Genomic DNA, 12,856 nt, shown 5'->3' with positions numbered 1-12,856 from the left:
CTGTCTCATTGACCAGTGCTCAGTCATCTGTCCTCCCCTAAACCAGTCATCGGCAACGGGACTGAGTCTGAACCAGGATTTACCCCTGAGTCACGTGAACAGTATCTGGCTCTGTCCCCAAGAAAGGAGAGAAGTTGCTGTGGTGCAGGCGGGCGAGAGTGTCTGTCCTGCCGGCGCATCGGGTTGCTTGTGCCTTCCCACCTTTGAGGATAGAAACACCAATTTGTGTGAAAACATAGTGGCCACAACTTGTTGACTGAACATTTTTTGGAATTTTGTGTGTTTAATAAAAATTCTGTTTTTTCCCTCTTCCTCTGCATGCTTCCCTGATAATGAGTTCATATAAAGCATGTTTAAATAATCGGATGAAAGCACTGCATGAATAGAACTGAAGAATACATACCAGATTCCTGGAGTTACCCAGGGTTTTAAAAAAGACTCTCAGAGAGAGGCCCGGGCATTTAAGCTCCCGAGACAAATATCGTGTAGCCGGTGATCAGTCGTTCATCCACTTTAGCACTTCTTTCATATCGTTGGACTAATTGTGTATTTTATCCTTCTGATTATTAGCTTTAAATAGAAAATGAAAATTCATCCCTTTCCTCCCCTCTGCCCCTACCCAGTATTTCAGAGAGATTCTAGAATGCCTTCATTTTGCACTGAAGGATGAGCATGCTTTTTCTGTTCTGTGGTATGCTCTCCAGGAAAAGGCAGCAAAATGGAAAAACCCCGACGGCCACATGGATGGGCTCACTACCAACGGCGTGCTGGTGATGCACCCACGAGGGGGCTTCACTGAGGAGTCCCAGCCTGGGGTCTGGCGTGAGATCTCCGTCTGCGGAGACGTGTACACCTTGCGAGAAACCAGGTCAGCCCAGCAGCGGGGAAAGCTGGTGAGTGGACTTCACTCTGGAAAAGGCACCAAACTGCCAAAACCTGGCTCCTCCCCTGAAATTCAGAACCTTCTGCAGGTATGAGTGCTGTGTACCTGACCCAGGAGAGGGGGAGTTCTGCAAGCCCCGAAAGTAAGAGGGATGTGGCCTTATTTCCTTTAATGATCAAGCTTTTCCCACAGTGGAAGAAAATGATCTTTTGCTCCATAACTACCTTAAGAGCATGCCTAATTTATTATATACTTCACCACAAAATTCTGCTTAAATTCACTTTAAGAAGAATAAACTTATTTTTAGTATAAAACTTTACTAATTTGGAAAAATCCTGAGCGGTCCAAGACTAATCAGTGAAAATTATGAATTGCAGAATTATTTACTAGACTTTGTGGAGATAATTAAGTTAGCTTTTTTCCCACTTGAGTTTGTAGTAAGAAATTAATACATAATTTCCTGTGTAATTCACTAAAATCATAGTTACAGCTTTTGCTTGGAATAATTCACATAGTGCATTGACTTGGTATGTTGAATATTCTCCTATAAATATTACTACTTATCCCAAATGCCCTAAAGCAGTTGGTTTTTTAACCCTCTCGTCTATGGAGAATAATTGTTATACCTTAAATGGGGAGCTTTGGGTCTCTGATCCTGCCATAGCTGTGTGGCCCAATACCAAAAGGTTCTTAGTAAACTTTCCACTCCAGTACTTTTAATTAGTTGTTAGGTAGAAGCTAGAACAAGAGAGAACAAATGTTTTCTTCAAAACCCCCATAGAAAAAATATAGGGAATAGAGGATGTGATCTAACATTTTTCAGAGTGAAAGATGATAACCATATATTTCTAAGATGTAGAAAGATGGGGTTTTACTAACCTGGTTAGTTATTCTCTATTGATGTTTGATTTTAGGGAATTTTTTTTTTAATTTCTATTTTACACCATTATCCAGCTACAGGTATAGCTTCTGCATTTTACAATCAAGCCCAGTCTTGTAGCATCACAGCTGAGTAAAACTGAGAAGCATTTTCTTTTTTTTTTTTTTTTTTAACAATTTTATTTAGATATAATTTGCATAGCATACAATTCACCCACTTACAGTGAACAACTCAATGACTTTTAGTATATTCACAGAGTTGTGCAACCATCATCACAATCAATTTTAGACCATTTTCATTACCCTTCCCCAAAAACCATACCCATTAGTAATTGCCCCCACCCATCTGAAATTTATATAATGTTACCTCAAAAACCCATCTTTCGAGAGGTTAGTGCAAATCATTATGCCAGAGTTTAATCCTGCACAATTAAAATAGAAAGTTAAGACAAAAGGCTTTAGTGTGAGAAACATTTTCTAAGAAAGGCCAAGCAAATTGAATAAACTTTGTTTAAACACTTTTCAAAAGATTATAAATAGGGAAGAGAATGCAAAAGTAGTTTTTCCAAATAACTCTCTGTGTGATGATCTGATAATTTTACACAAAACTGACCTCGGTTGGCCGAACTGGTTATTAATCGTTATAACAGCAACAGGAAGAAGTCAGGAAATGGTTGCTGGGTGCAGGCACTGCCTTAACATGTCAGAGACATTAGCTCATTGAATCTGCACCGTAGCCCTTGCAGGGAAGGGGAATCGTTCCACTTTATGGATGAGGAAGGTGTGGCATAGAGAAGTTAAGTATTGCCCAACACCAGAGAGTTAGAAGGTGGCAGCAGATGGGATTGAAACTCAAGTCCCCCTGATTGATAGTCTGGACTCCTGGCTGCCTTGTGGGGAATCACATCTGGCTGTCACCGGGGATGGCTCACACTAGAGCATCTGCCTCTCTGGGTGAATATAAAGCAAAGGCTGGAGTCCAGGAAGGGCTTGTTTGTCCAGGAGGGCACAGCACAGGATGAGTTTCTTGCCCACTCTGGTGACTGTGTAGTGACCAGCTCAGGCAGCTGTGTGTGCCAGAGAAGCTTGCAATGCTCCTGAAAAGAAGCAACTCCAAAAATAGCTCGTATTAATGGGTTGTATTAAATCTAGACTCATTTTGAGGCTGTCCCTTTAAGAGCTCCTTAGATGGACGTAAAGCTGTGCTGTACTGTTTGATAGTGTCTGACTGACCCAGCCAGTGACGAAGGGCTCCGGGTTTCCGTCAGTGTGATCTCGGGCTTGTAGGAAATGATGCTGTGGGGACGAAGGGACCCGTCCTCCCTGCAGTCCCCTCTTGTTAACCTGGAGGACAGTTGGCCTCTGTCCTAGATGAAAACCTACTGATTCTTTGTGTTTCTGTTTCAGCGTGTGACTCTTTGGTCCTGTGCAGTTGCTGGTAGCATTTGATATCAATTATGTGTATCTGGAGATTAGACTTTGGAAACAGTCTCTGGCAGTAGTCTTCATTGCAATTTAGTATAAGAATATGGAGAATCAAGTGATCCACTTGCAGTCCAGAAGTGGTTTGTCATGACCGTGGTAGACGCCTCTGTCCTCAGTGTGGAGCCAGTGCTGGTAGAGGGTTCTGGATCAGTCCCACACTCAGCATTTCATGTGAATCAGAACACTAATGTGTTTTTAACAACAAATCACCGTGTTTTTTCATCATTACAGCAAATTAGGGAACCTTGGTGCTTTGTACTTGATTAACATAATGAAGTAAATGTGGGAGAAATGTCTTTTCAGGAGCCTAACCCCCTGAGTAAATAAGTGGGTGGATGGATTTTGTGTCCTATTCCTTTACCTAGTTGATGATAATATCAGTAACATTTATGATATTGCTCTAGTAGACGCTTGAGTATTTTATCAAATTATATTTGAGGTGTTCTATTAAACTATATTGGCTTTGTCTAACATTAAGTAAATTCAGTGAAGTTGATTTGCTTGCCTATCTCAGTGAGATGACAAAAGCAGGCATAGTGTTGCTGCGTGCAGGCTCCGCCAGGTGCTTGCCATTCCTTCCCGCCCGGGCGTTACTCAAGCAGCCCTGTGAGGCGGCGTGGACGCTGCTGCCACTCACAGGTGAGGAAGCCGGGGCGTTATGCAAGGTGAAGTCACCTGCGTGTGCACGGTGGGTGGGGTTTAATTCTCTCCGCGACACTCAGCTGTCTGATGTGTAGGGCCCTTCTGTTTCACTGTCTCTTCCACAACACTGTCCCTTCCTGGTGCCTTCTCCTTACCTTTTTTTTTTTTTGGTATAATTTAAAAAGTAAAATCTAAACCCTTGCCTCTACACAGTGGTATCTTCACCATGGTGCCTCTCACACACTGTATTCTGGAGAAAAACTGCACAGATAGAGATAGCACATAAGAAATACAGTTACGAGGGAAAACAGGCTGCTCTTTGAGCACCACTGTATATGGATGGTTCTGAAGTCAGGCCGGAGGCCCAAGTCCTGGTGCCACGACTTAGTAGCTCTGTGGCCTTGAATCAGTAACTTGCTCTCTCTCTGCCTAGCTTCACATCTGTTTAATTGGAATAATACTAGTGCGTGTTTTATAGGATTGTTGTGGGAACTAAGTAAGGATGGAGCCGTGCTGTCCACAGCAACAGTCCATAGTTGGTTAGTTGTTACGACGGAGCCAGGGCTGGGAGCTGGGGCTCCGGCAGTGAACAGGATGCCCATGGCTCTGCCCTGGAACCATGTCGTCTGGAAAAGGTCACAGACGAGGCAACAAATCATTAGGATATTGTGTGTTGACCACAGTCATAGAGAAAGTACCAGAAGGTACAGGAGTCCCTTGGAGGGACACCTATCTTAGACATGGGGGTCAAGAATATGTGGAAAATAAAAGACCATAGACTCAAAATTTGTGATAAGGTGTTATTGTTTACCAAGAACTGCCTTGCAGGAGGAAAGAAGGGGTGTTCAGCAGCGTGGCCCTACCAAACCCAGGTTCTCACCACATCAGGATTATTCTCTCAGACACAGTTCTGTGCCGAGATGAGAGCTCCTCTGAGAATGCCCTGTGGTCAGCACTGGAAGGGAGCTCCTGAGCACAGGGAGAGGGGAGGAGACCATGGGGCATGCTGGGGCATGGGGAGCTTCAGCAGGCTTACAAAAGCTTATTTGAAAGGGGTCACCATGTTCGTCCTGTACGGTATTAAGACTTGTCTTTTAGTTGGGACTTGAACTTTTTCTAACTACTAATATTTGGTACTGTCTTATTAGGGAGGGGCTTCTTTTTTCATCAGACAAATCTTCAGGGCAAAGTGACGTCCAAGTGAGACCTGGATGATGAGCAGGAGTTTGCTCAGGGGGTGGGCTGTGCTGTGATGGAGAATTCTAGGCTGAGGTCGCTCATGCACGTGCCTGGGGGCAGTCAAACTGAACGCATTCATAGACTGGAACTCTGCGCCGCTGCCGGGGCAGCCCTGGGTCACCGTAACAGAGGCCGGAGCTGCACCTGCAGGAGGGAGTGGGGCGGCCGCACCGCAGATGATGCTTGAAGCTTGTCAAGAAGTTTGGGCTTCATCCTGAGGGCAGTGGAGAGCCAGCAAAGCCCTTGGAGTCAGAGAACGACAAAATTTCTGTTCTTCCCGTACCTGTCTCTCCCTTTATATGGTTCTTTGCCTCTGCCCCAGCCTCGGTGGGATGCCCCTGCCTCTGTCCTTGGTCCTCTCTGACTCCTAAGGACCCTGCCTGTGCAGTGTCATTCGCTCCTGGGGCTTCTCCCAGATGCTGATAAATCCAGATGTGCTTTCCCAAGCCAGCTGTGTCCCACGCTGCAGTGCACGAGGCTCTTACGCATCCCGCGGCAGGCACTCTGCATGGCCCTCAGACTCCACACTCCCAAAACTGAAGTTACTGTCTTTTCCCCAAAATCTGTCATTTCTTCTAGATTCCCTGTCCGTGGAAAGCCACATTCTACCTAGACAGTAAAGCAGAAATGTAAAAGTTTTTCTTCCTAAATGCAGAGCTAAGGGCTGTTGCATCTAACTCCTCAATGTTTGATAGCTGTGCCTCTTTCTGTTGCCACTGACATTCTCTTTGTGGAGATGACCCCGCCCTCTTTGCCTGGAAAGGGAGCTCCCACTGTCTCCCCACTTCTAGTCTTGTACCCATCCAGTCCATCCTCCACGCTTCTAGAAGGGACCTTTGGGAAGGGCAGATCTGTTCTTTTATAGCTGCCTAGAACTCTGTATTGACCACCGTGGGGCATAGGAGGCCGGCTGACCTCTCCAGCCCGGGTATGGTGTCCCGCCCCAGCACGCCCTGTGCTCCCTCCAGCTCCATTCAGCTGTCTGTTGAGCCTAGTTACACCCCGTGTTGTTCCCTCGATGCTCGTGCTGTGTGGCCTTTCCGTGCCTCTTTCTGCTCTCTTATCTCGCACCCACTGACTCCTGACAGCATCTTTTTCAAATCTCCGTTCAAGGAAAACCCTTTTGAAAACCATTTCTTGACCTTCTATCATCATCAGAGTAACAGTAGCAAATGCTTACATAGTGCTTACTGCTTGCCAGCTATTGTTCTAAGAACTTTATTTGTATTAACTTATTTAACCCTCGCAATCCCCCTATCTGCATTTTGTAGATGGGGAATCTGAGGCACAGGGAGCTTAAGTAACTGCCCGAGGTCACAGAGCTAGTCAGTGATGGAGCCAGGATCCAACCCCAGCAGTTGGCTCCGGAGTCCGTGCTCTCAGCCGCTGTGGTGACATGGCCTCGCACAGCACTTACAGCTCTCTGTGACCATCACTGGCTGCCACCTCGAGCACGTCTGCCTCCCACTCTAAAGAACGAGGCTCTCGGGGTGGGGAGAGGTTTCGTTGGTCTTGTTGCCCCAAGGGCTCAGAGCACATGCTGACCCTGTCTGACTGCGCTGCTTGTCAGCGTTCCTCAGTCTCGTCAGCACCTGGTCAGAGCACAGCTGTCCTTTTGAATATGAGGGCTCACGGTGAGCACTCTGCTCCAGACCTTAGGAGTGCAGGATAAAAGATAGATTGTCTGAAGCTCAGGGTCCCCAGCAGTCGTTTGGACCACTGCAGTACTGGATTGGCTCTGGTCGAGATGGGTATGAGCCTTCCCTGGATGGACTGGTAGGACCTCTGCTATCTGTTATGAGATCAAAGAGTAATTGTGTTATTGACTTAAGGAGGAAAAAAAAAACGTGAGGAGATTTGTGTTCGTTAAAGTAACCACTGCATTAATTACACACGTGAAGCTTGTGTGTTGTGCTTAGGTTGTGCATGTGGCCTGTGTGTGTTATATGCCACGTCCAGATGAGGACACTGAGGCTCAGGGAGGATGAGTTATTCCCCAGACCTGTTTGTAGTGAGATAAACTGCCTCCCTGTGTTTACTTCAAAGACGGCTTTTGTTTATCTCGAGAGGAAAGGATGTTAGAGTGATTTGCTGAATTTTGCTGTTAAGGCATATTTATCAAACTTGTTGTAGGTGGAAAGTGAGACCAACGTCCTGCAGGACGGCTCCCTCATCGACCTGTGCGGGGCCACGCTCCTCTGGAGAACGGCAGACGGCCTCTTTCAGGCCCCAACTCAGAAACACATAGAAGCCCTGCGGCAGGAGATCAACGCCGCCCGGCCGCAGTGCCCCGTGGGGCTCAACACCCTGGCCTTCCCCAGCATCAGCAGGAAGGAGGTGGTAGAGGAAAAGCAGCCCTGGGCCTACCTCAGCTGCGGCCACGTGCACGGCCACCACAACTGGGGCCACCGGAGCGACACGGAGGCCAACGAGAGGGAGTGTCCCATGTGCAGGACTGTGGGCCCCTACGTCCCTCTCTGGCTCGGCTGCGAGGCCGGGTTTTACGTAGACGCAGGACCTCCAACTCACGCGTTCACCCCTTGTGGACATGTGTGCTCGGAGAAGTCTGCAAAATACTGGTCTCAGATTCCGCTGCCTCATGGAACTCACGCATTTCACGCTGCCTGCCCTTTCTGTGCCACACAGCTGGCTGGGGAACAGAACTGCATCAAATTAATTTTCCAAGGTCCAGTTGACTGATGCCCTTGACAGCCGTTTATGACTTTATTAACAGGTTACTGTGAAGATTTTACCACTAACTCTAGATTTTACCTTTTTATAATGCTGTTTATTAAGGGGAGGGGAACCTGAGGCTGGGAAAAAAGAGGGGACACGATGATGAAACATGCCAGGAATTTAACAGATACCAGTGGTGTGTTGCATGCTCCAAACAGTGGCATCGTCATTGAAGTCTGCTTGATTAAACCATACTATCTTTGTAATAATTGGATTTAAAATGCCATGCTTTTATTTTAACCTTGGGTTTTTAAACAAGTCTTTTCCTTTGTAGACTTGGACAAGACTTTAAATCATATTTTACAAATGTAGAAGAAATTTATTCAAAAGTTGTTGGCTCTTAATGTGCACCCTTCCTTGCTGCATGGTGTGGGTGTTGAGAGGAAGACACTCGGTGTCTGGAAATACTTGATACAGGCTAGAATCTGACCGATACCAAAGGGGCTCCACAAAATGTTGGTGGTGGACAGGAGACCTTTAGGCACAAGTGGTGGTTTTGAAATCTGGGGCTTTTTTCTGATTTATTTTTCTTTTTTGGAGAGAGAATATTCTTATGTTGTCATGTTTTCTTTTTTTAACTTCGGTGGAATTTAATTACTTTATACACACATTCATTGAATACCTTGGCATTTCAAACAGAGAATTTTCCGTAGTTTTTTAGTCTGCCTTTCTGCCTGATATGGTCTGTCCCTGATACTCATCTTGCATAGATAGCCAGAACTGTTTGGTTGATTAAAATGCAGCAACTTTTAAAAATTCTTTAACTGAGGGTGATTATTGCAGCAGTAAACATGGCCTAGGTACATAATATCAAGTTTATTTGCTTAGTGAGTTGTGTAAGAAAGAGTGATTAAAAATAAGATTTTACTTTTTAAAACCACTTGTTGGGTTTTCATAAGTTTTTTTTTCTTCCTTAAGAAAGCCAAAATTCTGTGAGCCTAAAAGCAACATATCACAATGATAGAGTGGTTTTTGTTACTCCCTTTCTGCCATCTGTCACCTTCCTGTGCAGCTTATGGAGCCCTGCAAGTTTTGAAAATGTTTGCAAATCAAACTAAATTTAAATGTGATCATTAGATATACACAACGCCAAGTGGTACATCTGCAGATATAATTTGAAATTCCTGATTTCAAGAGAGCAAATGAGTGTTTACTGAGGAATAATTAAATCAGAATTTCATATGAGCTTTGCCATCCCTCTCTGTTAGTTTCGTTTCATTTTGAATAATAATTCTTGGATGCTCTTTCTCTGCTGGGTACCAGTAGTGTCACTGCTCCCAGAGTGTCAGGATCCTTGGACTTGAGACTGACAGAGCTGGCTCAGCTGACATAGATTCCTGCCACATGCAGCAAGTATTTATCTAAGCTAACATCCTCGTAAATTGACCATTGCAGATTCGTGCTACACTTTTTTAACCTTTGTAAACATATATAATTTATATGATTCTAATATACTAGATCCATACTTGAATTGGTATATCCATGTTTTGCCTACTGGCAAATATTTTGCCTGTTTGCAATTGTTATAACCCATTTTGAATGTCCATTTCCTTAAAGTAGTAAGATGTATTACTCTGGAATACTGCTGCTTAATTTGAGTTTATATATAAGAAGTTCAGCCTCTCAGTTTTAAAATAGCTTTACTTTTTAGTGGAGAGAATTGTTTAGGATGAGGCGTTTTTGTTTTGGTAATTTTTAAGTGGTGTGAAAATCCAACAACAGCCCTCTTATCGATAGCTTACTCAACTTGTATAGCTTACTCTACCTGCAGACAAAAAATGAAAGAGAAAAATGGAATTGCCTAGAGTAATATATCGAATGGCTGTGATTTAGCCAGAGACTCCAATGATTGGCTTTCACTGATAGAGTGTGTCTTTTCACTTATGATTCTTTGGGCTCCACAAAATGATAAAGGAGGCACACGGTCCCTTTTCTTGCTATATGGGTAGAAGGTGGTTTGAGGAATCTTGATACCCTAAAAACATCCTGTAAGGTAAAGGGTCTTGCATACAGAATGGCTGGATTTTACCTATCAAAAAAATTTTTTTCCAGAAAGTTATGCTCTGATATAATCTTCCATTTCAAGAACTATACATAAATCTAGTAATTCTGCATGCAAAATATGCCCAAAAATAAAGTTATCTTCCAACCTGAAAAGTTTCTGACTTTTAGTAAACTCAGATAGCTAAGTGTAAGTTGAAATTTGGGTAATAAAATTCCAAGCTCTTGGAAGGGGTAACAGTGAACCGCCCTCTATCCACGCCACATCTTGTTATTTGACTTCCAGGTGAGGTCCCTCCCGCCCTGCCTAAGGAGCCACAGAGAGGTGGCAAGTCTGCAAAAAGGAAACCACGCTCACCTTGGCCACTTCTAGTAAGATCTCCTTATAATTTTGGCTAATGAGATTTCTTTTTCAGAGTTGAGAGCAATTTAGTTTGTGAGAATAAAGAACTCGAGCTCACCAAAATAGAGTAATAAGTTCAGAAAAGGTAACTTCTAAAGGTCACTTCTGTTTTTATGTCTTGCTTGCCATCCCATTACAGGGTGCGTCCCACTCCCCCAGGGGTGTACATAGGAAGATGCCGACCAGTTACGCTGATCGTGGCCTGACCAAAATGCCTTTTGTGAATAGGTTTCCAGAAGTAAGGCCCCAGTGATGTATTCCCATAGATATTATTTTTTTCAGTTGTTTACGTCAGTTTACTACAGAAAAAAAATGATTCAGAGTGGATGGGATACAACTCTGAATATTTTTCTAGTCTGGAATTTTTTTATTATTAATATTCGGTGCTGCTGGGTCATGCATGCTGCAACTCTTAACATTTCCCTTATTTGGTTCTGCTTTTTGCAAAAAGGGCTACAGTTCACACTACAGAGTAAGTATTAGGTTTTCTGGGTTGTCCCCCCCCCCCCCAACTATGGCCCAAAAGAATTAAAAGCTTTTAATATAAATAGCATATTTATCATTCCTCAGTAGTAATTATAGAGTTTGGTACCTTTGTGCCTCAGGGAAGCCACGTGATATAGCTGGTTATAGAATTTCAGGGTTAGGGTTTAAAGAAAGGAGAAAGCCATTGGAAAAATGATGGGCTCCATTAAGGAGACTAATGAACCTGGATGCAGAAATATGCCAGGAAATGGCATACACGTGATTGTAGTAGAATTTATTTCCAGTAATAATAGGGAAATTATTTTAAGTTATTACATATACTGTATTAGGAAAGTTGAGGAGAACTCTTCATAAAGCTTCAATGCTTTATTTTTGCTTACAAAAAAAAAAACTCCTGTTATTTGGGAGCTCAGTATTGTTATTTGGGCACTTTTGAGAGTTTAAGAGGAGCACGTTTTCTCCTTGAAGTGTAACACAGGTTACAGAATTGTTACCTGCAGTTCTATGATTTTGATCAACTTCTTTTCTTTTTTAAAGCCATTCTGTTCTTTGGATTTGCATGAAAGGATGTATGATCACACCATTGTTAATGCTGGCTACAAACTAGTTACCTTCATGCAATCCTGCCTCGTAACAGTGGAATTTCTGGTAGACAAACCACAGAACCTTGATTTTAAGGCAGATCCAGCTCCGTTCCCTTGGCTGTCGATCTCCTGTCCCCGGGTTGATCAGCCTTCCTGGGCTGCGGGGGTGAAGGTCCTCCTTCAGTGCTGGACGCAGACCGCAGCTCTGTTATCATTTCTTTATGACCCAGGCAAAGGCCGGTGAGGTGCTCCAGGATCTGTTAAAGGAATGTAAGCATTACTGAAGCAGTAAAACAAAAGAAGTTTCAGTATTTCTTTTTAGTAAAACTTATTTCCTCTCAAGTCAGTTTTCCTCCTCGTGAAGAATCCCTAGAGGAAGATGGGGGAAAAACAAATATTTTTCCAGTTCTATTTAACTGTTTCTAAACAACTGGAAAGGGAAGTCTGTTTTCTTTTCAGCTGAGATGACAGAGTGCTTCTCTGTATTAAATAGTCTATAAGTTAAGGGGGTGGTCATATTTACCATGTATAGTGTTATGAGCAGTAAATTTTATGAATATATTTGTAAAACTGTTCTTTTATATTTCATGTCAAATTGAAAAGTTTATTTCTTCACTATTGTATCTGTGGAAATACAAGCCATTTTACAGGGAAAATCTTCAAAAACTATTAAATGGATCTCAGTATGTTTGTGAGTTCTTTTCTCAAACGTAGTTGTCACGGTGTTCATCTGGACATTCAGTAGGGAGTTGATACAAAAGTATGCTTGATTTTTGCATTTCTCAAACTTCCTAGTTAATCCCAAACAGTTGACTTTATTATTGTTTTATATTCTGCACAATACATATTTAAATGTAGATTCTGAAAATCTCCTTAGTTTTTTAATTAAATAAATTCCATTGGTGTTTATATTACTACTTCTTGTAACATTACATCACTGTCAAATCTAACATACAGGAGAATTTAACCTGGCTTGTAGAATTAATGGATTTTCTTCCTGATCGCTATAGACATATTGCTACTTTTATGACAGTCTTTGTTCGCTTTTAACGAGAGATTGTGTGTAAGCCTTCAAGCCTTAAACTAATATCTTTCGTAAGAAAAAGTATGTATTTATGACAGCTTTTTTTCTCATCACGTTGATATTCAAGGATTCTTAATATTGTTGAGGGAAATTAATTTTTTATTTCCAAAAAAAAGGAAAATGCACATTTATATAGGCTTTTATTTCAGAAGTTGTGTTCTGTGCTTTATTGAATCTAAGATGCCATAAATTCTAAGAGACGTTATAGAAAAATATAACCAGTTACAATTGTAAGATACGTCCCATTCAACAAAGATGCCAAGACTGTTCGATAGGGAAAGAACAGTGTTTTCAACTAATGGAGCTGGGAACAACTAGATATCCACATGCAAAAGAATGAAGTGCAAAAAATGGATCAAAGAGCTAAAACTATGGAACTCTTATAAGAAAATATAGAGTAAATCTTTGTGATCTTGGATAAGTCAATGATTTCT

At 42.7% G+C, this 12,856-nt stretch overlaps 1 protein-coding gene across 2 annotated transcripts in view; it reads left to right on the top strand.

Annotated features, from left to right (window-relative positions):
- Positions 1 to 12,252, top strand: part of PELI2 (pellino E3 ubiquitin protein ligase family member 2) — a 188,266-nt gene extending 176,014 nt beyond the window's left edge. For both annotated transcript variants that reach the window (XM_087448458.1, XM_004426443.3), the window contains exons 5-6: positions 705 to 893; positions 7,262 to 12,252. In XM_087448458.1, coding sequence (XP_087304584.1) covers positions 705 to 893; positions 7,262 to 7,828 — 756 coding nt within the window. In that variant the 3' untranslated portion in view covers positions 7,829 to 12,252. The remainder of the gene's footprint in view (positions 1 to 704; positions 894 to 7,261) is intronic.
- Positions 12,253 to 12,856: the final 604 nt, after the last annotated feature.

Source organism: Ceratotherium simum, chromosome 24 (genome assembly GCF_057802395.1).
Source record: "Ceratotherium simum simum isolate JZ-2026a chromosome 24, ASM5780239v1, whole genome shotgun sequence".
NCBI classification, from domain to species: Eukaryota; Metazoa; Chordata; class Mammalia; order Perissodactyla; family Rhinocerotidae; genus Ceratotherium; species Ceratotherium simum.
This window is presented reverse-complemented; position numbering and strand designations above follow the sequence as displayed.